The 23,184-nt window shown below is 35.5% G+C and overlaps 1 protein-coding gene across 1 annotated transcript in view; it reads right to left on the bottom strand.

Annotated features, from left to right (window-relative positions):
• Positions 1-5,736: 5,736 nt before the first annotated feature.
• ABCB7 (ATP binding cassette subfamily B member 7) overlaps positions 5,737-23,184 on the bottom strand; it is a 114,649-nt gene continuing 97,201 nt past the window's right edge. The window contains exons 14-17 of the mRNA XM_046673774.1: positions 20,087-20,258; positions 16,734-16,837; positions 14,620-14,727; positions 5,737-7,793 (exon numbers count right to left, since the gene is read on the bottom strand). Coding sequence (XP_046529730.1) covers positions 7,578-7,793; positions 14,620-14,727; positions 16,734-16,837; positions 20,087-20,258 — 600 coding nt within the window. The 3' untranslated portion in view covers positions 5,737-7,577. The remainder of the gene's footprint in view (positions 7,794-14,619; positions 14,728-16,733; positions 16,838-20,086; positions 20,259-23,184) is intronic.

Here is a 23,184-nt window from a genome sequence, read left to right as displayed (position 1 = left end):
ATTGTTGAATTGTCTATTTCTCCCTTCAATTCTGTCAGTTTTTGTCTCATCTATTTTGATAGGTTCTTAGGTGCATATGTGCTTAAAATTGTTATAACTTCCTGACAGATTGAATCTTTAGACATCACAAAAAGTCCCTTTTGATCTTTAGTAACACTGATTTGTTTTAAAGTTTACTTTGTCTGATATTAGTATAGACACTCCAATTCTTTTACGGTTGGTGCTTGCATGGTATATACATATATTTTTTCCATCCTTTTACTTTCAACCTATTTGTATCTTTGAATAAGAAGTGCTTCTCCTATAGACAGCATATCTGTTGGATCAAGCTGGATCTTGGTCTTTTAATTCAATCTGACAATCTTTACCTTTTGATTTGATTAATTAATTCATATCTAATGTTGTTACTGATATGGCTGAGTATACATCTTCCATTTTATTTTTTTCCATGCCTCATTTCTTCTTTTTCTATTCCTTTTTTTTATTGCCTTCTTTTGTATTAATTGGATATGTTCCAGTGTAACACTTTGATCCATTTAATGTTTTAAGTATATCTTTTAAGAGTTATTTTCTTAGTGGTTGTTCGAGGGCTTAACAATATACATGCTAATTTATCAGAATTTACTTCATATTTACACTGATTAGTTCCAGTGAAATATAAAAACTTTACTCCTAAGAGCTCCTTTCCATCCTGCCTTTTTGTACTATTATTGTTATACATATTACATCTATATGTTACAAACTCAACAATACATAGCCATAATTATTACTTTATATGATCTTATATCTTTTAAAACAGCTGACAGGAGAGCAGGTATATATTCAGAGTTATATTAACCATCTTATATACTGTTTCTGGCTCTCTTTATCTGTTCTTGTGTATTCTAGATAACATCTGGTATCATTTCCTTACTCCAAGATAGCTTTGTTTCCACCCCCAACAAAAGAATAATACACATATTGTTTTCTAAGTCAACTTAAGAAAAGTGTTGGGGCCGGCTCCGTGGCCGAGTGGTTAAGTTCGCGCGCTCCGCTGTGGCGGCCCAGGGTTCGGATCCTGGGCGCGGACATGGCACCGCTCATCAGGCCACGTTGAGGCGGCATCCCACATCCCACAACTAGAAGGACCTGCAACTAAGATATACAACTGTGTACAGGGGGGGTTTAGGGAGATAAAGCAGAAAAAAAAAAAAAAAAGATTGGAAACAGTTGTTAGCCCAGGTGCCAATCCTTAAAAAAAAAATAAAAGAAGATTAGCAACAGTCGTTAGCCCAGGTGCCAACAAATAAAATAAAAAAAATTTAAAGGCTGATGCTGAATATTTAAAAAAAAAGAAAAGTGTTTAAGTCTTTTAAGAGAAGAAAGAAAGATGTAATTATACTTATACTGTCTTTTATAAATACCTATATGAGTGCCTTTACTGGTGCTCTTTGTCTTTTTTGTGTGGATTTGAATTACTGTCTAGTGTCACTTGCTTTTTACCTAAAGAATTTCCTTTGTATTTCTTGTAATACAGGTCTACTAGCAATAGATTTTCTGTTTATTTGTCTGATAACATCTTTATTTCACCTTCATTTTTGAATGATAGTTTTGGATATAATATTCTTGCTTGATAGTTTTTTAAATTTCAGCAATTTGAATAAGTCATGCTTCTGTCTTCTGGTTTTCACTGGTCCTGAAGAAACTTCACCTGTTAATCATATTGTGGTTTCCTTGTATGTGATGAGTAATTTTCTCTTATGGTTTTCATGACTTCCCCCTTATCTCTAGCTTTGAACATCTGACCATCAAGTGTCTGGGTGTGGATCTCTGTGTTTATCCTAGTTGGTGTTTGTTGAGTTTCTTTGACGTGTAGATTAATTTTTTCATCACATTTAGATGTTTCCATCCATCTCTTTGAATATTTTCTTTCTGCTCCTTTCCTTTACTCTGTACTCCCATTACGCATATGTTGGTATGCTTAACAGTGTCCCACATTTCTCTGAGGTTATTTTTCTTATTTTCTCGCTGTTCTTCAGATTGCTTTGTCTTCAAGTTCGCTGATTCTTTCTTTAGCCAGCTCAAATATATCATTGAGCTCTTCTAGTGAATTTCTCATTTCAGTTATTGTACTTCTGAACTCCAGAATTTCCATTTTTTTAAAAAATAATTTCTATTTCATCACTGATAAAGTTTTGTCTGCTATACCCACCATTGGGCCCTTTTGAAGACAGTGTTTTTTGCCCTTTTTCCCCCTTGTGTACGGGTGACACTTCCCTGTTTCTTTGCATGCCTTATAATTTTTTGTTATAAACTGGACATTTTATATAGTATAGCAACTCTGGACAATGATCCTCCTCCTCCTCTGGAGGATTGTTATTTGCTTGGTTATTTCCCCTGCTGCATGCAGCCTGATGTTATCTCTGTTAGTCCAGTTACCTAAGGGTTGCACCTGGGTCGGCATAAGGCACTTATTGGTCAGTAGGATTTTTATCCTTTACCATTGGATATGTGAGTGCTTGGAGGCTAATATCACAGTTCAGGGAGTTTACTTTTGACCCATGTTCTACCAAGGACTAGCTTGGATATTCCTTCTCTGTTCTGAGAGGGCACAGCCTTGAACATACACATAGTCTTACAGATTGCAAGGGACGAGTGTGACTTTATTTTTAAGCCCGTGTTCCTAGGAGTCACTTCTGGGTCACAGTAACTTATTGTTCAGTCAGTGTTTGGTCAAGTTCCTTGTACCAGTGAAGCTTTTGCCCTGTTACGGGTCTGCATGTATTAGGAAATGCTTTAAAGTCTGTCCCAATTTCTGTTTTGATTGTCCTGAGTGGGTATAGATCACCACATACACAGAGACTTTTCAATCCTCAGAGTTGACAGTGCTCCCAGGAGTGCTCTGCTTGTCTCCCTCTTGGCTTTTCCCTATTAAACTTCTGGCTGCTCTGCTGCTTTCCTGCACCAGCTCCTCCTAATTGCTCTCCAACAAGATCCCCAATGTTTTTGACAAATGCCCTTAGGGATGGAGTTCTCCATGCTCTGTTTCAAATGAAGTCAGCTCCCTTATGCAAAGCTTTGTCCTCATCATATGCCTTCTTCTTTGGAAAGAACCTCTGTATCACTGAACTGGAGCTGGGGGCAAGGGGCCCAGAGTGAAACCGCCACTCTATGAGGGGGCACTGGAGCATGGTGGCAGTCCCTGGTATTGTCAATTTTCCTCCATTTGAGTAAAACTTCCAACCTTTGAGTAAGCTGGGGTGGAAAAAGTCAGGGCCCCAGTATTGTCAGCTTGTACATGGAGCAGTGTTTCTACTCTAAGAGTAGAGGCTGGCTGGTGGAAGAAGGGATCTCCAGTCCTCTTGGCTGTGCCTGCCTGGAATAGTTTCTACAACACAGGGTTGGGGGCATGAGAAATGCAGGCAGTTACCTCTGCCAGGGTGTAACTGTAGCCTCAGGGTGGGAGCAGGTGGAAGGAGGAGCCCTACCTCCCCCAACATCTTCACCATATCTGCCCAGAATAGAACACCAAGGGTAGAGCTTCTATAACACAGACCTGGTGGGGTGGGGGGTATGCAGGTAATTCCTCAAATGCCACAGACTTTTGTGTTCTTACTGAGATTTAATAGTTTTCTTGAATGAATTTTTTCCAATTGCTATACGCCCTTTGGAAAATTTCTAGAGGTTTTAAGTGACTCTTTTTTAGAAAACAATTTTTACTAGTTAAGTTGCTGTTTTGCTGGAGAGAAGGTCTATTGAGCTCCTTACTTCACCATTCTGGAAAGCTTGCCCTTCAATATATTTTTGAACATAACTTCTGAGCAGAAATGTGGTCCAGCAAAAAGAGAAAAGGACTGAGTGTCAGGAGCCAGAGTTTTCCTTAAAACTTGGCCTCTAGCAAGCTCAGTGACTTCTCCTGAAGTTCAATTTCCTCATTTGTAGAATAAGGAAATTGTATTAAAGGACTTCCAAGTTCCTTCCAACTCTAAAATCCTATGATTTTATGAAATAGAAATGGAATAGAAAGTCATCAGTGAAAAACATTCTACTGTAGCTGTGTGAGAATAGGAAATATGGAAACAATCCACTGCCTTTTTTTCATCAAAAATATTCCAACTTGTTCTTAGAGCATGCACTTCATTTCCAACTCTACCTAGCTAATCAAAATGATAGTTTAAAACATGGTCTGCAGTCAAGACTTTTCTACATCTCAAAGCTTTCTCTCCTAATCATTAGAAGTGAGAAACTGGGGGCCACAGAAAGTTGCCTTTCACTGATTGGTCATAAAAAATAAGAGTTTAATGCTAAGTGAAAGCACTACAATTTGCTACTATTTTACCCATATTATGAGCTCTGCAAACAAATACTTTCTCTCTGAGACAATTCCAAGTTTTCACTTCTGCATAAGGCTGTAAGGCCATACTCCCAAATCGTCTATTAATTACTTGTAGTTATTCTGAGTGTGTGAAAGACAAAATATCAGTTCTCCCTATGCACTGCAGAAAACAGTTGCTTCAATTGGGCATCCACTTCTATTCACAAAGACATATTGTTTATTTAGTAATGATTATCTGCACAGATTGCTATAACAATAAAATTGTGGTAAAGGGCCTCCCTTGCTGAGTCATTTTGTCTTAACTAATCAGTTTTAACCAGCTTATTTGACTTCATATTGTCATTTACTATACTGTTTACACTCAGAATCTATATACTCAGAGCAGGTAGAGAAGGGACCTTTCTATAATTTAAGAAAGTTGCCACTGAAAATGTACTTAAATGCTTTCAACTACTAACCCACAACAGAATACCCTATGATAAAGCTACAAGGTAAGAGAATTATGAATATACATTGGCAAAAGTTGCTACTCACTGACACATATAGCAACTAGGAAGGATAGGAAGAAGAAGGCAGTTTGGGCAAAGTGATCCAGAAACAAGGAATCATATGATCTTTAAACATCTTGCCTTTAAAGCAAAACATATTTTTAAACTAGCCATCTTCACAAAATGAGCTTTGTCAACATCAAGGGAAAAGGCAGAATATTTACCTTAAAGTATATAAAAGGTACAAATACCTGTAGAGGAAAAGGAAATGCATATTTTCAGTTTGTCCAAATGTTAAGGCCTCTTTCTGATTCTTACAGTTGACCCTCAGACTTGAGCTGTTCAAAAATTTCCAAATGAGCCCATCTGCTCATCAAGATATTTCTATGTTAAAGACCTTCAGGAAGGCATCTGGTCCAGTTTTTATGATCTCAAATTATCTTGGTTTCAATTTAATTTTTGTAAACTGGGATTCCCTTAGGAAGAAAGTAAAATTTTCAACCTTTAAAATAAAAGGATATCATCTTCCTCCATTTTCAGAACCCATATTTCAAAACTATAGCTTATTCATCCTATTAAAAAATTATGTTGCAACAGTGATTTAGAAATTTATATACTTGATTATCCTTTTGTGTGAGTATCTAATATTGTAATGTAAAATTAGTACATCATAATAAATACCCTTTCTCTTGGCATTTCCTCTGAGTGAATCATGCTAGGAAGCTTTCCTTTCATGTTAATTTGTCCATTATTTCACAGTATAGAAGCACCTTAATATGATGGAGTTAAGAGAAAAATATTTAAGACTAAGTTATGGCCCCTATAATAACTGTGTTTTTTAGGTAACTTAAGTTTTTATTAGCTCAAAATACTGGTTAATGACTACAATGACCCAATGGCCTACAGACCACCACCAATCAGATGAAAAGAAAATAGTTTCAACTCTTTTAGTGGGGAAATCATCCCACCCTAAAAACATTATTAACCTTCTTTGACTAAATGTTTCCCATATCACAGAATCACTTTGAATACTGCTATTCACAATCAAAATGAGTATTACTAGTGGTTACTTCAATCTTACTTACTTGATTATGCAACTAAATGAAATCTTTTCCATTAGCATCATTGGGAATGTACAGAAAGAATTCAGAAGCAAATTTCTATCTAGACCAACCACATTTCTAGATGCAGCTGATTTATTCAAAGTGCTTTTTTCCCTCAGAGGAGCAATAATATCTACGGCTTCACAGTAAGAAATGTCCCCCCCCAAAAAAAACATTTTGCAGTTGATTATGCATCTTAGGGTTAACTCCAACTTCAAAAGCAAGATCCTGCATCACTTACTCTGGTGTCAAAGACTGTGAAATACTGGCTTCAAGCTATTTATCAAATTGGCTTTAAATAACAAAACTGGACACCCGAGTTAGGTAAGTTTAGATATCCACCTATCAATGACAACAATACAAAACAGAAAAAAACATTAGTCTCACCCATACCAAATTATCTTTTAAAACACATTAAAACCATAAACCAATAAATACTTTAAAACCTTTTCTGAGAAATAAAACCTCATTATATACAGTTATGTGGTCATTCATGAGACACACAAGTTTCTCAAACTGAATGATTACTACCAAACAAATTAAAGCAAATTCAAATTGGAAAAGAGAGGAGCATTCTAAGTGAACACACACCAACATTTTATTAATTATTTCTACCTGGTAAAACTTGATTATTTTGTTTGGGCTCTTCCTTATTATGTTAGGCTTAAAGGAACTCATTAAATCACTGGAAGAAAGAAGAGAACTTGTAATAAAGTAATTCTGAAGTGTCAACACAGATTAGAGTCCTAATCATCTAAAGAGTATATATATGTAATCCTCTACTATTTACCTAAAGGTCACTAATAATTTTTAAGTGGATGTTGCCTTACACACATGTGTGAGCATGTGCATGAACACATCCCATTTAGTTGTTTCTTTGTATAACTTCAGATAGCAAAAGCAGTGCATTTAAGATGGAAATAGAAAAGCCAATTAACTTCCTAAGCTTTTTAGATCACTCCCAGTACGGCAACTCTCAAATTATATCAGGGCTTCTAAGTCTTTAAAGAGAAATATATAAATTTTGGTCCAAAACAAAAGCAATACGTCATTTTGGTGGAAAGGTAAAATTCCCACCACTAGATAATAGTTATAATGCTGGTTAATGATGAAGAAAATTCTACATACCAACATGAGAGTTAAGGTTTTTCCTCCAAAGGGGATACGGTGGCAACTTTAAAAAATGTAAGCTTATGTATCTATCATTGAAGTATTTCAGTGGGGGGTGGGAGAGAAACAATGAACGCATACTGTCCTCTTTTCTTTTTTTTTTTAAATTTCAAGAAACAGATACTTTCCATTAAATCATCAGCATAAAGGAAGTTTTAAAAACTACAAAAATTTGGAAACCAATCTGATTCATTTGGTTATGGATATCAAATGGCTGAGACTTCAAAAATGGAAATGGGGTAAAGTCAAAATAGTAACCAAAATTATGCTTTGAGTACAACTAAGGAAGTAACAAGAAAATAATCTGGGGATAAATATAGATACCACATTAGAGAGATTATGAAAGATGTAAAACTCAAACCCCCTTTCAAATAAATCTTATCTAAAAGAAGGATTGTAGAAAATGGGAATGTATGATTTTCTTTTAATAAAACAATTCTGCTTCAGTGCAAATGGATAGTCAAAAAAAAAAAAAGAAAGGAAAAAAATGTCTTATGTGACTTAGCAGGAACAGTTTCCACAGCCTTTCACACTGTTGACAATTTCTTCTTGTAGTTTCTTCCTTTCCTCCTCTTTGGACACATTTTCTTTCCTTGCATCCCACTTGGGATTATCATGGTTCTGTACACGGTTGCTCTGCGTATGCCACATTTCAGAATAGATACTGCCAGTGTTAGCAAGCAAAGCATGGTGGGTACCGCGTTCAGCTATCTTACCCTAAAAAGCGAAAACAAGAGAAACATAGAATAAGATCAGACAACTAGCATAATAATGGAAAATACATAATACTTTCTAACGAAGGATTTTGAAGGATTTGGACTCATTAAAATACCTCTCCTAATTCCTCATCCACAGTATAAGTGGGAAGAATTGAGGCAAGAATGTTTTCTTCACTGTAGAGCTATCAGCCCAGTGAACAAACAAAACGCTATGAAATTCCATATACCATAAACCATTTCACATAAAAGAAATAAAATTTTTATGTTTTATTTTTCATTTTGAGGGACAGAAAAGGAAGGTGAGAATTTTTTAAAGGTAATATTTTCTGTAACCAGTAAATATTTAAGTCAAAAACTGTTATTTATACAAAGATTTAAATGATTTAAAAATAATATCTTGAAATCCTTATGTATACTTTGAAATAAAAAAGATTTCTCCATGCAAAGTTTACTTCTTGCTGTAACTATTTTGTTAAGAATGGCTATTAAACTTGACATTGCATAGATTTGGTATAGATTCCAAACTCTCATCCACAATTAATTTGTCTCTTGACAGCTACTGCTAAACATGCTGGGAGCCAAAAGGAATTTTGTCACTTTTACTGGTACTCCTGGTGATAGAATCTTTACAGATATACTCTTAAGCAAAATAACTGAAATTTGTCTGTGCCCACATCTGAGTGGTTAATTGAAGGCTCTTCCTTGATTGCTGGCTGGATAGTCTAAGAAACAACTATTTTGCTCAGCTATTTGAATTCCTCTGGATCTTGAAGAATCTAGCCCTCAATCTTGGTATGTATAGAGCACATCATAGGCACCAAAGCCCCCATGGATTATATATTTTATACTTTTCTATTTACCACTGTCAAAAACAAACAAAATAAAATCCTCAGTGAAAACTTCATCAAAAACTATTAAAAAATTGACATTACTTTTATGGAAACACCAATGAAACCACACATAATTTATCCCTTAATAAAAATGTATAAAGTATATTTTAAATTATTTGTATTAAAGCACAAATATATATAGCTTAAAAAGTCAAGTAATATTACAAAGCTTATAAGAAAAAGAACAGTCTTTTGCCTCCTCCTTCTGCACCCTTGAATATCTCCTTACTCTCCCCAAATTTGTAGCTGCTACTTCTGGTGTTTACATACACACACACACACACACACACACACACACATATACACGTGTGTATATACATGAGATTCAGCACTCTTACACTATCCCACATTCCCACTGTCTCATTCTTCACTCTCCTAATAACATTGGTTATATCACAAATGTTTAGGTTAATATTCAGTGTTTACCTTATTATGACTACGTAAGTATTACCTGTTGAGCCAAGTAGATACTAGGATTTTATAGATATTTTCTCATATAATTTTTTATTCTTCCTGGACTTAGTAACTGCCTTATTTTTTCATGTGCTTAGTTTTCTATGTCACTATTGGTAATCCTCTCTAAACTTCATTCCAGAATTATAAAACCTATCTGAACACTATTTTTCTCATAATTAAACTACATTAAGTAGTCTATTAGTTCACTTCCCTCTCCCTCCCAGAGATATTCCTCTCACAGCTTTTAGGTTCTTTTCTTTATCCTCATTTCTGAAATTTTATGATAATATGACTTGGTGTGTTTTTTTCTTTTTCCTTTCCATTCATTGTGGTGGGTACTTGGTAGGCCCTTTCAATCTGGAAACGCAATGATCTGAAGTTCTAGACAATTTTGGGGTATTATTTCTCTGATAATTTTCTCCCCCCTTTTCCTAGTCTCTCTTTCCAGAACTAGTCAGATGTTGAACTTCTTAGACTAATTCTCTCATTTTCTTATCTTTTGTCTACTTTCTCTTTTTGTTCTACTCTTTAGAGATTTCCTTGACTTTATTTCAGCAATGACGTTTTTCATTTCCATAATCTCTTCTTCTCTGGTTGTTCCTTTATTTATTTACCACTCCCATTTTTAATTTTGAAATCGCAAGATTAATAACAATGAACACCATAAATATGCTTCTCCTAGTTCAGCAGCTGTTAATTTTTCCACATTTCCTTTCTCTCACTTGTCTAATTTTTCACTCTTTTCTGCTAAATCACTTGAGAATGAGTTGTGGACATCATTACGTTCTACCCCCAAATATTTCATTAGCATGTATCTCCTAAAAACAAAGACATTCTCCTACATAACTGAAATACAACTTATCATACCCAAGAAATTTATCTTTTAGTCCATATTCATATTTCATAAATTGTCCCAATAGTGTGCTTTATATATATTTTTTCAATCCAGGATCCAATCAGGGTCAACACATTGAACTGATATTTCCTAGTCTGTGTGGGTGTGAGTGACATTGATGCTTCTAAAATGTCCAGGCTTGTTTTTCATAGAATGCCCTTCAAGATGTATTTGTCTAGGGGCTGGCCCCGTGGCCGAGTGGTTAAGTTCGCGCGCTCCGCTGCAGGCGGCCCAGTGTTTCGTTGGTTCGAATCCTGGGCGCGGACATGGCACTGCTCATCAGACCATGCTGAGGCAGCGTCCCACATGCCACAACTAGAAGGACCCACAACAAAGAATATACAACTATGTACTGGGGGGCTTTGGGGAGAAAAAGGGAAAAAATAAAATCTTAAAAAAACAAACAAAAAAAAGATGTATTTGTCTAGTGGTTCCTGATTATTAGATCCAGGTTAAACATTTTTGGTAGGAATACAACATATGTGTTGATGTTTCTTCAGTGCATCACATTAGGAGGTACATGATATCCATTTGCTCCACAATTAATACTAAGTTTGATCACTTGGTTAAGGTAGTGTCTACCAGATTTCTCTATTTTAAAGGTACTTTTTCTCTTTGTAATTAATAAATAATCTATGGGGTTATACTTTCAAACTGTGTGAATAATGTATTCCCCAACAATTTTTTACCATACGGTTTTAGTGACCAATAATGATCCTTACCTGAATCAACTATTAGAATGGTGCTTGTAAAATGTAATTTTCTAAATTTATCGTTCCTTCTACATGTTAGTTGGCATTCTTCTTAAAAAGAGCTTTCCCTTTCCGCATGATAACTTTTTTTTAAAGTATCATTATGGAATTATGTAATTCATCAGTATCATTATTCTTTTTGATGTTCAAATTATCCCATATTTGGCCAGTGGGAACCCATTCAAAATAGTTCCTGTGTCCTTGTGATGTTTTTCCTTAGTTTCCCAGCCCCAGATACTGAAATTAGTCATTGCTCCAAGAAGTCTTGGTTCCTTTTAGTGAGGGAAAGTATTTAATACCCAAGATGTAGGTACTAGTTAAACTCATTGCTACTAGGATTTCGTGGCTTCTGAGCCTTTCCAGTGAACAGAGTTAGGGATTTTTTTTTTTCCATCATGAATTCATATTGATAATTCTGTTCCAATAAAACATCATACAGTTCCTCCTATTCTTCTCCCAAGTAAGACCTGTTTCCCAACAACATCAATATATTTACTCATATGCTCAATCTTACAATATATACAAAATAGTTTCAAAACGGTTACTCCCATACTAACAACAAAGTTCAAATTTTCTTTGAGTTATTTTTGTCCTTATAATATATTCCACTGAGGGTAAATAATCAGAGTAATGTATTCAAAAGTTACTTGAATTAATTCTATTTTTCTTCTGCATGGTTGTTATCAATTTGTTATACAGTTAGCTTCACTTCTTCTTCTTTTCCTTTTTCATGAGGAAGATTGGCCCTGAGCTATTATCTCTTGCCAATCTTCCTCTTTAGGTTTTTCTCTCCCTAAAGCCCTAGTACATAGCTGTGTATCCTAGTTGTAAGACCTTCTACTTCTTCTATGTGGGACACTACCATAGCATGGCTTGATGAGGGGTGTGTAGATCCGCATCCAGGATCTGAAATAGTGAACCCCAGGCTGCTGAAGCGGAGTGCGAACTTAACCACTGTGCCACTGGGCCAGCCCTCCTCTTTCTTTTTTGCTGAAGAAGATTTATCTTCAGCTAACATCCGTGCCAATCTTCCTCTATTTTTTTAGTATGTGGGCTGCCAGCATAGCATGTCTGCTAACAGAGCAGTATAGGTCCATGCCTGGGAACCAAACCCAAGCTGCCAAAGAGGAGCATGCCGAACTTAACCACCAGGCCACCAGGGCTGGCTCTAGCTTCACTTCGTTTTGTTTGCATTCAATTTCTGTTTTTCCCCATTCTTGTGGATTTTTAAACTTTTGAATATACAAAAACATTAGCATAGTTCAAAAGTAAAAATAATATAAAAAGTATAATCAAGAAAGTCTTGTTCCTTCCCCTAGCTCTTCTACCGCTTTTCTATCCCAACTCTGCAGGTAGTCAATTTCTTTAGTTTCTAGTTTATTCTCCCTGAGTTTCTTTTTTCAAATTAAGTAAATATACATATGTTCTTTTTTACCCATCCTCCTTGCAAAAGGTAGCATACTATATACTTGTTTGCATCTTTATTTCCTTCATTTAACAACCTATCCTGGAACTCATGCCATCTAAGTCTCCTTTTACTTTTTTTCTTAAGAGTACTTGTTCTTATTTTACAAATGCTATATTTTTCATGACTTTTGATGATACTAATTACATTTTTTTTTTGAGGAAGATTAGCCCTGAGCTAACTGCTGCCAATCCTCTTCTTTTCGCTGAGGAAGACTGGCCCTGAGCTAACACCCGTGCCCAACTTCCTCTACTTTATATGTGGGATGCCTACCACAGCATAGTGTGTGAAGCGGTGCCATGTCCGCACCTGGGATCCGAACTGGTGAACCCTGGGCTGCCGAAGCAGAACGTGTGCACTTAACCGCTGCGCCACTGGGCTGGCCCTAATTACATTTTTTAAGTTTTCTTATGTTCTCTGCATTGTCTACATTTTCTACTGAGTTCCTTTTTTCCTGCTTGTTTTGGAGGTCTTCCTTTATTATCCACTGACACTTAAGAATGGAGCATTAAAAAGCAGACTGGAAGCTGTGTGTGCACGGCAGTGGGCTTTTCAACTGTTGGGTTTCACTGTGGGATGATCACATGGGTACCTGGTCATTTTGTTGGGGTCCTCAAATATGAATATATTTTTTTCTGGAGCTACTTTTGTTTCTCCAGAGAAGAATCTTCCAATTATCTGCTGATGAGGGAAGGAGTGGTGTTAGAAATAAACAACTGGTTGTCAAGGTTCTTGGAGCCAGTGGCATAAGAGGGTCTCTGGTCTTATTCTTCTGTATGATTTGATTTCCAGTTGATCTTGCCCCTCTTTGTTAATGTGCTTGGTAGTCTTCTCATGTCCAGAGCCTCTCTGACACAATTTCCTGACAAGTAAACCTCCAGCCTCTTGCCAAGGCTGGGAAGGGGTAATCACCAGGCCGCAGGGGGTGAGGAAGGGCCTTGGGAACTCTTATCTCTTATCTAGACTTAACATTAACACTACAAGAAACTGCTGACAGAACAGATGAGATCACACTAGTTTCACCAGAAAAGGAAAATCTCTAATCTTCATAATCTAGTAATTACAGAATCATCAAATTATAAACATAAAGAGATTTTAGATAAAGGTACTATGATCATTAATAAGTTTCAATTGTAATCCAAACCCTAAGTGGCAATGTTGTGATATAACTGAATAGCTACTGTTAGCCTCATGACATGAGGCAGGTAAGCACATGCCTGCTAAAGTACTTTTAACATTGTATATTTATAAGAAAAGGCTCTATGTGCATGACTACATACAATTAGAAAGTTTAGTTTAAAGCATAAAACAGATTTTATTTCAGAGTCTTGAATATCAATGACATAATAAAGTATATTTACAAAATTGCCCATTTAAGATATTCTGGTACAATCATACTGAAAAAATAAATTTATTTCCTAATGAATATAAGCATTTATGAACAAGCCAACAAAAAGACCTAGGGTTTCAAGTGCACAGGTAACTTATAAAGGAAATAATACATACACCACAGAACTAAACACCCTATAAGAAATTTTAGTGGTGTGAACAACTCTCTCTCAATAACTCAATAAAGAAAGTACATGAGAATGCTTCTTCTCTCTTTAACACCCAGTACTCAGGCTTTCAAAACGATAAAGAATTTAAGGTTTATTTATTAGAAAGGAAAAACAATCATAGAACAGGTTGAATGGGAAGTGAAAAACCGAACAATGTTAGAAATAATCAAGTAGTAGGGGGTGGGGAAAAGATGCCCTTACAGAGAGGAGAAAAGGTAAATCATTACAATTTTCAAATCTACCAATCACAATACTGGTACTCTGATTTGTTCAGAACATTTAGATAGTACACTCTTATAGTAATTCTCTCAGAAGAGATAAAGCAGGCTGTCCTTTTTCTTACTTTCTCCATGAGGAAAAAGATATAATAAAAATGGCCATGTTCGAAGATGAGCACTTTATTTTATGCTAATTTTCTTTTAGATATCAAGGGTATGTTCAGATATTAGAAAAAAGAAAATATAAAATACAGTAAACACAGTGAGCAAAGATTCTGTACAGAGCAAAAATGAACGCAGACAAATTATTTTATACATACACCCTTTAAAACCAGCTTCTATCATATGAGGATTTAACGCTTTCCTGATCTAACTTTGCTTTGAACACTTTAATAAAGAGTGAATTTATTCCTTCTTGGAAGTGGCACGCATTATTTCCTATCAAAAGGAGGTAAAAACAGAATCCTATCAGGATTCAATCTCATTCAAAGAACACAAATTCTGTATATTTCTTTAGAAACAATATTTAAGTTGCTTGTGTTTGTAACAATTTCCAATATTCTTCAAATACTAAACTTAAATCCCTTACCTGGTCCAAGACAATGATTTCATCTGCATCAACCACTGTTGACAATCTGTGTGCAATGAAAATAGAAGTTCTGTGCTTGACTGCATCCCTCATGGCAGCAAGAATAGTCTGCAAGTTTGACAACAAGGAGAGTAGGAGGGGAAAAAAAGATTTATCTATTAGGTAAATATAAATTAAAATTACCATACATTTATTAAAGGAACATATAAAACGCCAATTAATTTTGTATTATATAGACTTTACACTACTAACAAATATTGGACCTAATCTAATTCAATCAAAAAGGGAAGGAAAATACGACCACATTATCACGCAAAATACCTTTAAGATAGGTAACATTTCTTTAAATTACAAAGTCTGGGAAAAGGTAGATATTTTCTATACTTAAAGACAAACAAACAAATCACAACGATGAATCCCGCAAAATCAGGAGCATAGCCAGATATGACGTTTATGGGCCAATGAGAGCAAAGATAAAATGAAAAGGTATTCAAATGATAGGATGCAGAGAAATTTAAAAAAATCAAGAGATAGGAGACTCAAAAGGTATAGCATTTGCTTTTCCTTAGTTCAAACTCAGAGGACAGAAAGGATGACAAAGACATCTGTATGTTTAACTTGAGGAAACTTCTTTTTCAAAAGCATTCTGACTTCTTAAGGCATTCTGGAAAATACATTTTTGTTTACTGCCTGTAAAGTACAAGAAAGCTGTCTACATATTCAGCTATACTTGGAAACCTGGGTTTAAGTAACAGCTAGCTAGGATGGAAAGAGCAGTGTGGGGGAATGGGGATATATCCAACGGCTTTCTACAGATATTTCTAAACACTGTGTTTAGCAAAGGAATAAAACTGTCAAGAATAGATGGTTACCCAGGAAAAGAAGACCTTAAATTTTACTAGGGCAGACTGAAAATCAAGTGCAGGGCCAATTCTGAGAAAACTTGTGATATTTGTGGGGACTCTTCTTCCTTACTCTCAAGAACTTAAACTCTGACATCCGACTGAGTGTCCTGGACTTTTTAAAAAGGTCTACTAAAATATACCAAATCTTCTGGTAACTCATTCCCTCGCGGGGGTTCTCTGCCAGCTCTTAATGCTCTATGAGATAACAGAATATATTTCAATGTAATTCAAATAACGACTGTTAGGACTTTCAGTTTGTGGGAAATGAGGATGACATATTTTTAGGTATAAAGTTCTTGTAACCAAATTCCTACTCTGTCTATAAATGAGGCCCAGTCCTGCATAAGGTTCCCTTTAAATATAACAAGTCTTCATGGTAAACAATTCACTTAGAAATTAAACTGTTTTAAACATATGGCAGATCAAATAATATGCCCTGAAATTTAACTCCATATGCAAATATTATGTCATACATGGTGTAAAGCCAAAATTAGGCCTATCCTTCAACACTAGATTTTTACTTATAGTCAAGTAAAACGTAGGTGAATGGAGGCAACTGACAACATCTATTTTCAGTTCTAGATTAAGGGGATTTGTGCATGAAGTTATCACTGCTGTTAAGACTTTTGTATTTAATGCAAAGATGTTGTTATGAAGCCTAATGTAGTTGCTGTGTAGTACCATGACATCAGTGTCACAACATTTTGGTGTTTCACAATACGTTGTGAAATGAATATAAATTGACAGCAGCACTGCAGGCTACGTGTGCCTGACTTGCACCTCAATAAGTTACTCCATGATAAGTGAAAGGCTTTCTTGTTTGTACTGTGTCACAATCATTTACATGACCTGTTTTAATGACTGTTAAGTGGCAATAGCAAAAAGACTAAAACGTTCTTCCTTTGTCAACAGATTAGGCAATTCCTACAGCTTTGTAAAATGCAAGGGTAATACAAGAGCTAAGATGTCACACAGTTCCAAAAGGACACATGTTTGCAAATGGACTTAATGTGATAGTTCAAGGCAACCTGGTATTCTTACTATTACCACTTGCTAGATGGGGAAAATAGGGTTAGGTATTTTGCTCTATAGTAACCCCAATTGAAGTTCATTCAAAATACAGAAGAATGTAACCATTTTACTGAAACTTCCAGGGAGAAAAGTTAAGCATTGAGAATTGAAGAGCTTTGTATCCTCCTCATCATTTACCTCTTCAGTAATTGAATCTAATGATGAAGTGGCTTCATCATAGAGAATGACTGGGGGGTCCTTCAAAATGGCTCTTGCAATTGCTACTCTTTGCTTTTCTCCTCCTGGTAAAGAAAAATTTTAGTTTAAGAGAACACACATAAAGGCATATTTTATGTTTCTAGTATTTCCATTGATTATAACACCAAGTAATATCTTCAACATTTATCTCTACTCCTTATTGCTATTCATTTTACTCAGTCATAAGAGTCTAAGTTCATAGATAATATCCTTAGACAAACTAGATCCCCTGGAACATAAATGTAATTCTGGCTTCTCATTTCATGGCAGGCAAAAAGAATGAGGAGGGGAGGTAACAACTTTGATTTCACAATTATTCTTCTCACCAGAAATATGCTCATTATATATGTTACTTTATATGTACTTTATATTACTTCCCAATGCATAGCAATTCAGAAAAACTTCAATATTAGAGAATCAACAAAGCCAAAACCAAATTCAATTATCTGAAACCTGAAAACTTAAAGACACGAAACTATAAATATCTAAATTTATCTCAACATAAAAAAGTACCATTCAGCCAGTATTCTCAAGGATTTTATTTTTTTAACAGAAAGCTATTATTTTCATATTCCTCTTCAAAGTTAAGGATATATTCTAGATATTCCTTACTTCAACTTAGTTATTTGCTATGGATCTCTAGCATAGAAGAATTTTAAAACAGAAAGGAAACAGAGGCCCAGAAAGGTTAAGTGATTTGCTCTAGGTCACAGAGCAAGTTCCAGTGGAATCTCGACTAGACCTGACAGACTCCCAGTCCAAAGCTCTTCCTTCACAATGTGCAAGTCTATATTTATTCCCAAATATCTTCTAGTGAAAATAAAGCAATGTGTTTTTGCTAGGACTCTTGTACGTCTAAGGTCATCAATCTCACAATGAACTCTGGTTGGAAGTATAGAAGATGGTGCTTGGGGGCCGACTCTGTGGCTGAGTGGTTAAGTTCATATGCTCCGCTTCGGCAGCCCAGGGTTTCGCCGGTTTGGATCCTGGGAGCGGACATGGCACCGCTCATCAAACCATGCTGAGGCAGCGTCCCCCATAGCACAACCAGAGGCACTAACAACTAGAATATACAACTATGTACTCGGGGTCTTTGGGGAGAAGAAGAAAAAAATAAGAAAACATTTTAAAAAAGAAAAAAAAAAAAAAGAAGATTGGCAACAGTTGTTAGCTTAGGTGCCAATCTTAAAAAAAAAAAAAAATCTGGATGGGGCCGGCCCCATGGCCGAGTGGTTAAGTTCATGCGCTCCGCTTCGGCGGCCCAGGGTTTCGCTGGTTCAAATCCTGGGTGTGGACATGGCACCGCTCATCAGTCCACACTGAGGCAGTATCCCATATGCCACAACTAGAAGGACCCACAGCTAAAAATATACAACTATGTACTCGGGGGCTTTGGGGAGAAAAAGGAAAAATAAAATCTTAAAAAAAATATCTGGAAAGTTAAAAAAAAAAGAAGATGGTGCTTTGTTGAATATGCCCTTTTTGGCTTCTTTTCTTGTCCATTATCCATTAGTTTATCAAAGTCTGAATAAACTTGTATTTTTCAGCTTCAGTAACCTCGTCAGGAAACAAGCTTGTTGATTACACCAAGTATTTCATTTTTATTTGTTCTGCAATGATTATCTTCAACCTATGGGGCTTCCTTATGTCCATTAGTGAATAAGTTTATGTTCATGCTATCCACACTGCCCCCCATTTCATAAGATCAAAATTCTCCTATCAAAGCAGGCACCAAGCCAGAACTATCTGCTCACCTACCCAGCAATTCAGCAGCAGAAAGCTCCTCAAAGAAGTAGATACTCAGAGGACTAGTTTTGACATGCCTCCCAAATTTCAAGTGGAAACCAACCCAGTTTTAATTCTATTTGATAGAATTTTGGAACTTGGAGAAGAAACACTTGTTTGTTCTTTATCATAATTAGTAGCATAGATGTTAAATAATAACTGCTCGTTTTGAGAGGTCTGGTTGTAAGGCGATGAGTATTGGGTAAGAATAAAATTTCTTTAGCCATTCCTACCCTCAAAGGCATAGACAGAGGAAAAAAATGGAAACTGGAATGCAGTATAGCCATCTGAGGCAAGGTCATGTGTTGAGGGGGCTAGTCTATATTATGTGACAAACTGGGGATCTCTAGAATTATCCAAATGGACAAATAATCTGGGGGTGAGCTAGTTATTTGGAAACTACTCCTATTAAGAGCAATAGTAAAGCATAAAGGCAGACTGGAATGATGTAGGCATCCTTATACTACCAGGTAATGACCAAATAACTCCTACAAACCAACTTAACTTGAAAATAATCTTTGCTTAACATTTTCTAAACCTAGATCAAAACTTTCTAAGAGACTGCAAATTCTTTGAGAGCAGGCCATTTATGCTTCATCTTTTTAAATCTCAAATCATTTAGCATATTAGCTCATACACAGTATGTGCCTAATCAATGTTAGGGATAAATGAAGCCAGTTTGTAATGAAGAGGAATGGGGAACCATTAAAATTCATGCAGAGTATCCTTCATTCTCTTTTGCCTTACCTCCATCAAGAGCACATTTCCTCCCCAAACTAAACTATAATGAAGAATAAATGTAAAGGATGTAGTATGTTTATATGAGTTACATTAATACTTTCAGGCATTAGATATCGTTATACTTTTGGAATTCAAATAATTTGAGGCAAAGAAACATTTTTATGAATCCTCCAAAAAACTCAGTCATTTTAGGATAATTCATTATTAAACCCAGCAATCTCATAATTAAACACTTAAATAGAAACGTACAAGCCCCAAACTTTACTTGACCACTGAATCAACAATGACATAAAAATAAAATTGGCTGTAAGGAAAATATAGCAGTTAAGTATATCAAGTATAAGGAGGTCTAAAGTATTGAAAACATCCCATAATGGTCTAGGAAATTACGAGATACACTATTTACTATGAAATTTCTTCTCCTTACCCTTACTACTTTCCCAGGTGAATGATGATATTGGCTTTCCTTTAATATTAGGATTGTGGATAATAAGTTAACAACGATCTAAGCATATATCAGTAACTTCTATCAAGCACTTACAGTATTTGCAGCTGAAAGTGAAAAAAAGACGTGTCACTTGAGAACAGTTACTTCTAGTATGTTGAACTGTTTACAGTGATGGATAGGAGACTGGAGACCTTGTCTAAAGTGACTGGATGAGGACTATGTTTGTACTGCATCGTTACATTTTCTAGAAAATGGCTTTGACAAATTAAAGTTTGAAGGGAGTATCCAAGTTGGGGGCAGGTCTAAAATCTTTGATTACCTGAAAGCTTGAGTCCTCGTTCTCCTACTTGGGTATCATATCCATGTGGCATTCGAAGAATTGCATCATGGAGTCCAGCTAATTTTGCCACTGTATACACCTCCTCAGGTGAAGCATTGATATTTCCATATAAGAGGTTGTAGTAAATGGTATTATGGAAGAGGACAGCATCCTGGAGTAGATTTATTTATACATATATATATGTTCATTAGAAAAAATTCCAACAAGAGGAAAGACATAAAGGCATAAAGAGTAAGACACGATAGCTCCCTTTATCACCCCCCTCAGCCTTGAAATCCCATTTCCCCTTCCAGAGCTAATCACCATGAACAATTTATGTATCATTTTAGACTTTTTTTTGATACATTTATATGCCTAAACATACATTTTCTTTTTCAACACAAGTGGGGCCATACCATGTACATTATTTTGCAAATTGCTTTTTTCACTTAACATATTCTGGAGATTGTTCATGTCAGTAAGAGAAGCCTGCCTTATTTTTTAACAGTTGCATGATACTAAGGATATATCATAATTTATTTATCCATTCCTCTACTGATGTACATTAATGTAGTTTCCCAATTTTTGCTACTACAATCAATGCTGGAATAAAATATCATTGTATATATGATTTTGTGCACCTGTATACTTCTATGAAGGATTCCTAGAAGTGGACTGATGAGTTAAAAGGTAAGCATATGTTTATCCTTTGATAGTATTGCCCACTGTCTCTCAAAAACACTGCAACAGTATACATGCCAATCAGTAGTGTATGTGGGTGCCAGGTCCCCATCCTCAGCAACCCTAGATATTAATAAGGTTTACTTATTGCTACTTTTAGGGGTAAACTGTGCTGTTTAAATTAGCATTGCCCTAATTAATAATAAGGTTGAAAATGTTTTCATGTTTCTCAGGAGCTTTTAAATTGGACTTAAAGAATTTATGCATCATAGATTTCTTTTTTGGAGAAAGCTCACTGCAAGCATTCACTTGATATTTCAATTCACTCTGACATGGCACACTAACGCTAATTTACTTAAAGTGAGTATCCATCTCCCACTTTTCTTTTAGTCTCCAAATGGCTGAAAGGTAACAGTAAGATGAAAGAAAAATGACTCCATTAGTTAACACTAACCAGGATACTCAATTAAGATCTTCTTCAATATCACAATCAGCCCTATAGTTTCAGATATTATTTCAAATAATAATCATTTATATACCTATTATTAATATAAAATTTTCTTGGATTGGGATGGTACTTAAACCCAATGAGCTTAAAGTTCTATAAAGAGAAAAAACTTATTTTTTACGTATTTTATATTCAGAAAAAAGTTAACAAACAAATGCTAACTGGAAACTTCAAAAATACAAAAAAAGGCAAAATAAAAATTAAGTAAGTAATTCATACTCCCACCATCTAGGAATAACCTATTATTAACATTTTGGTGTATTTTCTCCTATCTTTTTTCTCTACTTACATATATTCATTTAACACTCTAATATTAAGATATTACATTTTGTTTGGTATCTTCTTTTTCAAAAACTTTGTATCTGAGTATTTTTCAATGATACTCAATATTCTTTACAAATATAATATTTATAAATGGCTGTATGGCATCTGATCCTATGATGATAATTTAACCATCTATTTATTGTTGGATATTTATATTGTTTCCAAATTCTGCTCTTATAAATAATGCTTTAACGAACATCTTTGCATGTAAAAAATCTGTTTATTTCCTTACTAAAACTTCCTAAAGGCAAAATTATTGGAATAAAGGGTATGAATATTTTTCAGGCTCTTGATACAGAGCGCCAATTTACTCGTCAGGGAAGCTGTACACTTCCATCGTCAAAACAACAGACTGTCCATTTTACAGTTTTGCCCAAACTGGATATTATGAATTTTAAAATCCTTGCCAATCTGACAGGCGAAAAATGGTACCCCACTGTTGATTTAATTTATATTGCTCAGACCTCCAATGAGGATGAGTACCTTTTCTTTAGTTTATTGCCCATGCATATTTTCCCTTAGTAAATAAAATATTTTATTTTTCAAAAGGACAATGGTAATTGTTACATAGCCCAAGAGAATGGCAGGAATCTAGTTACAAGGATGAGGACACTGAGCCCTAAGCAGGCACAGCTCAGAATTCAGTTCACTTGATATACAGTTTAGGTCAGTTTTTCTCAACATATAATCTACGAATCATCTATATCAGAATCCCCTAGGAGGCACATTTAAAAATGGAGGTTTCTGGGCTCCATACTGCCCTCCTAAACCAGAACTAAGGGGTGTAAAAGAGAGTTGGAATTTCAATAATCTCCCTAGGTGACTCGCGCACACTAACATCTGGGATTCTCAGTGAAAGGGAGGACAGGACAGAGTGGCATGTGTCAGATCACTTGGGGACCTTTTACAAGATTCATATCCCTGTCTGATTCTTTTCTTACAGTCTTCTTAGGGATTTGATTCTGATTCTAGGCTGTAATTAATTCTCAGGTGTCTCTATTGGCTTTCAGCATAAGAAAAACTCACATCCTATAAGGCTATCTTCTTGTCTTCTCAGATCTTATTGGAATTCATTTTTCCCCCTAAAGTCATTCAGCAAATACCTGTTAAATGCTTACTATGGGTCAGGCACTGTGCTTGGTACTGAGCGATTAGTGGTGAACAGGGCATACAAACTTGAAGTCAGCAGTCAAACTGCTTTGTAATTTTACTATGTCAAAAACTATTCAAAATTGCAATAATAACTTTCATTTACTCAACAGTTACGTGATGGACATTGTAACTGGTGCTTTACATATATTCTCTCTAATCCATAATAATGCTATCCCATAAAAGAAATGGTATCCTTATTTTACAGATGAGGAAACTGAGGACCAAGACCACAGAACTTTTAAGGGTTAGAGCTGGGGTAAGAATTCAGTTCTGTTTGAATCCAATCTGGGCTCTTTTCCCTATATTATGCTATCTGTCTAAGGTTTAAAAAATCTTTCCATCATGCATATTTTCCATTCATGTTTTGTAAGTCTTTTTGGTAATAGAATTTGCCCTGTAGGGCCTAACACTTTCTACTTAATTAGCATATATT

The sequence above is a fragment of the Equus quagga genome, chromosome 10, assembly GCF_021613505.1.
Source record: "Equus quagga isolate Etosha38 chromosome 10, UCLA_HA_Equagga_1.0, whole genome shotgun sequence".
NCBI classification, from domain to species: domain Eukaryota; kingdom Metazoa; phylum Chordata; class Mammalia; order Perissodactyla; family Equidae; genus Equus; species Equus quagga.
This window is presented reverse-complemented; position numbering and strand designations above follow the sequence as displayed.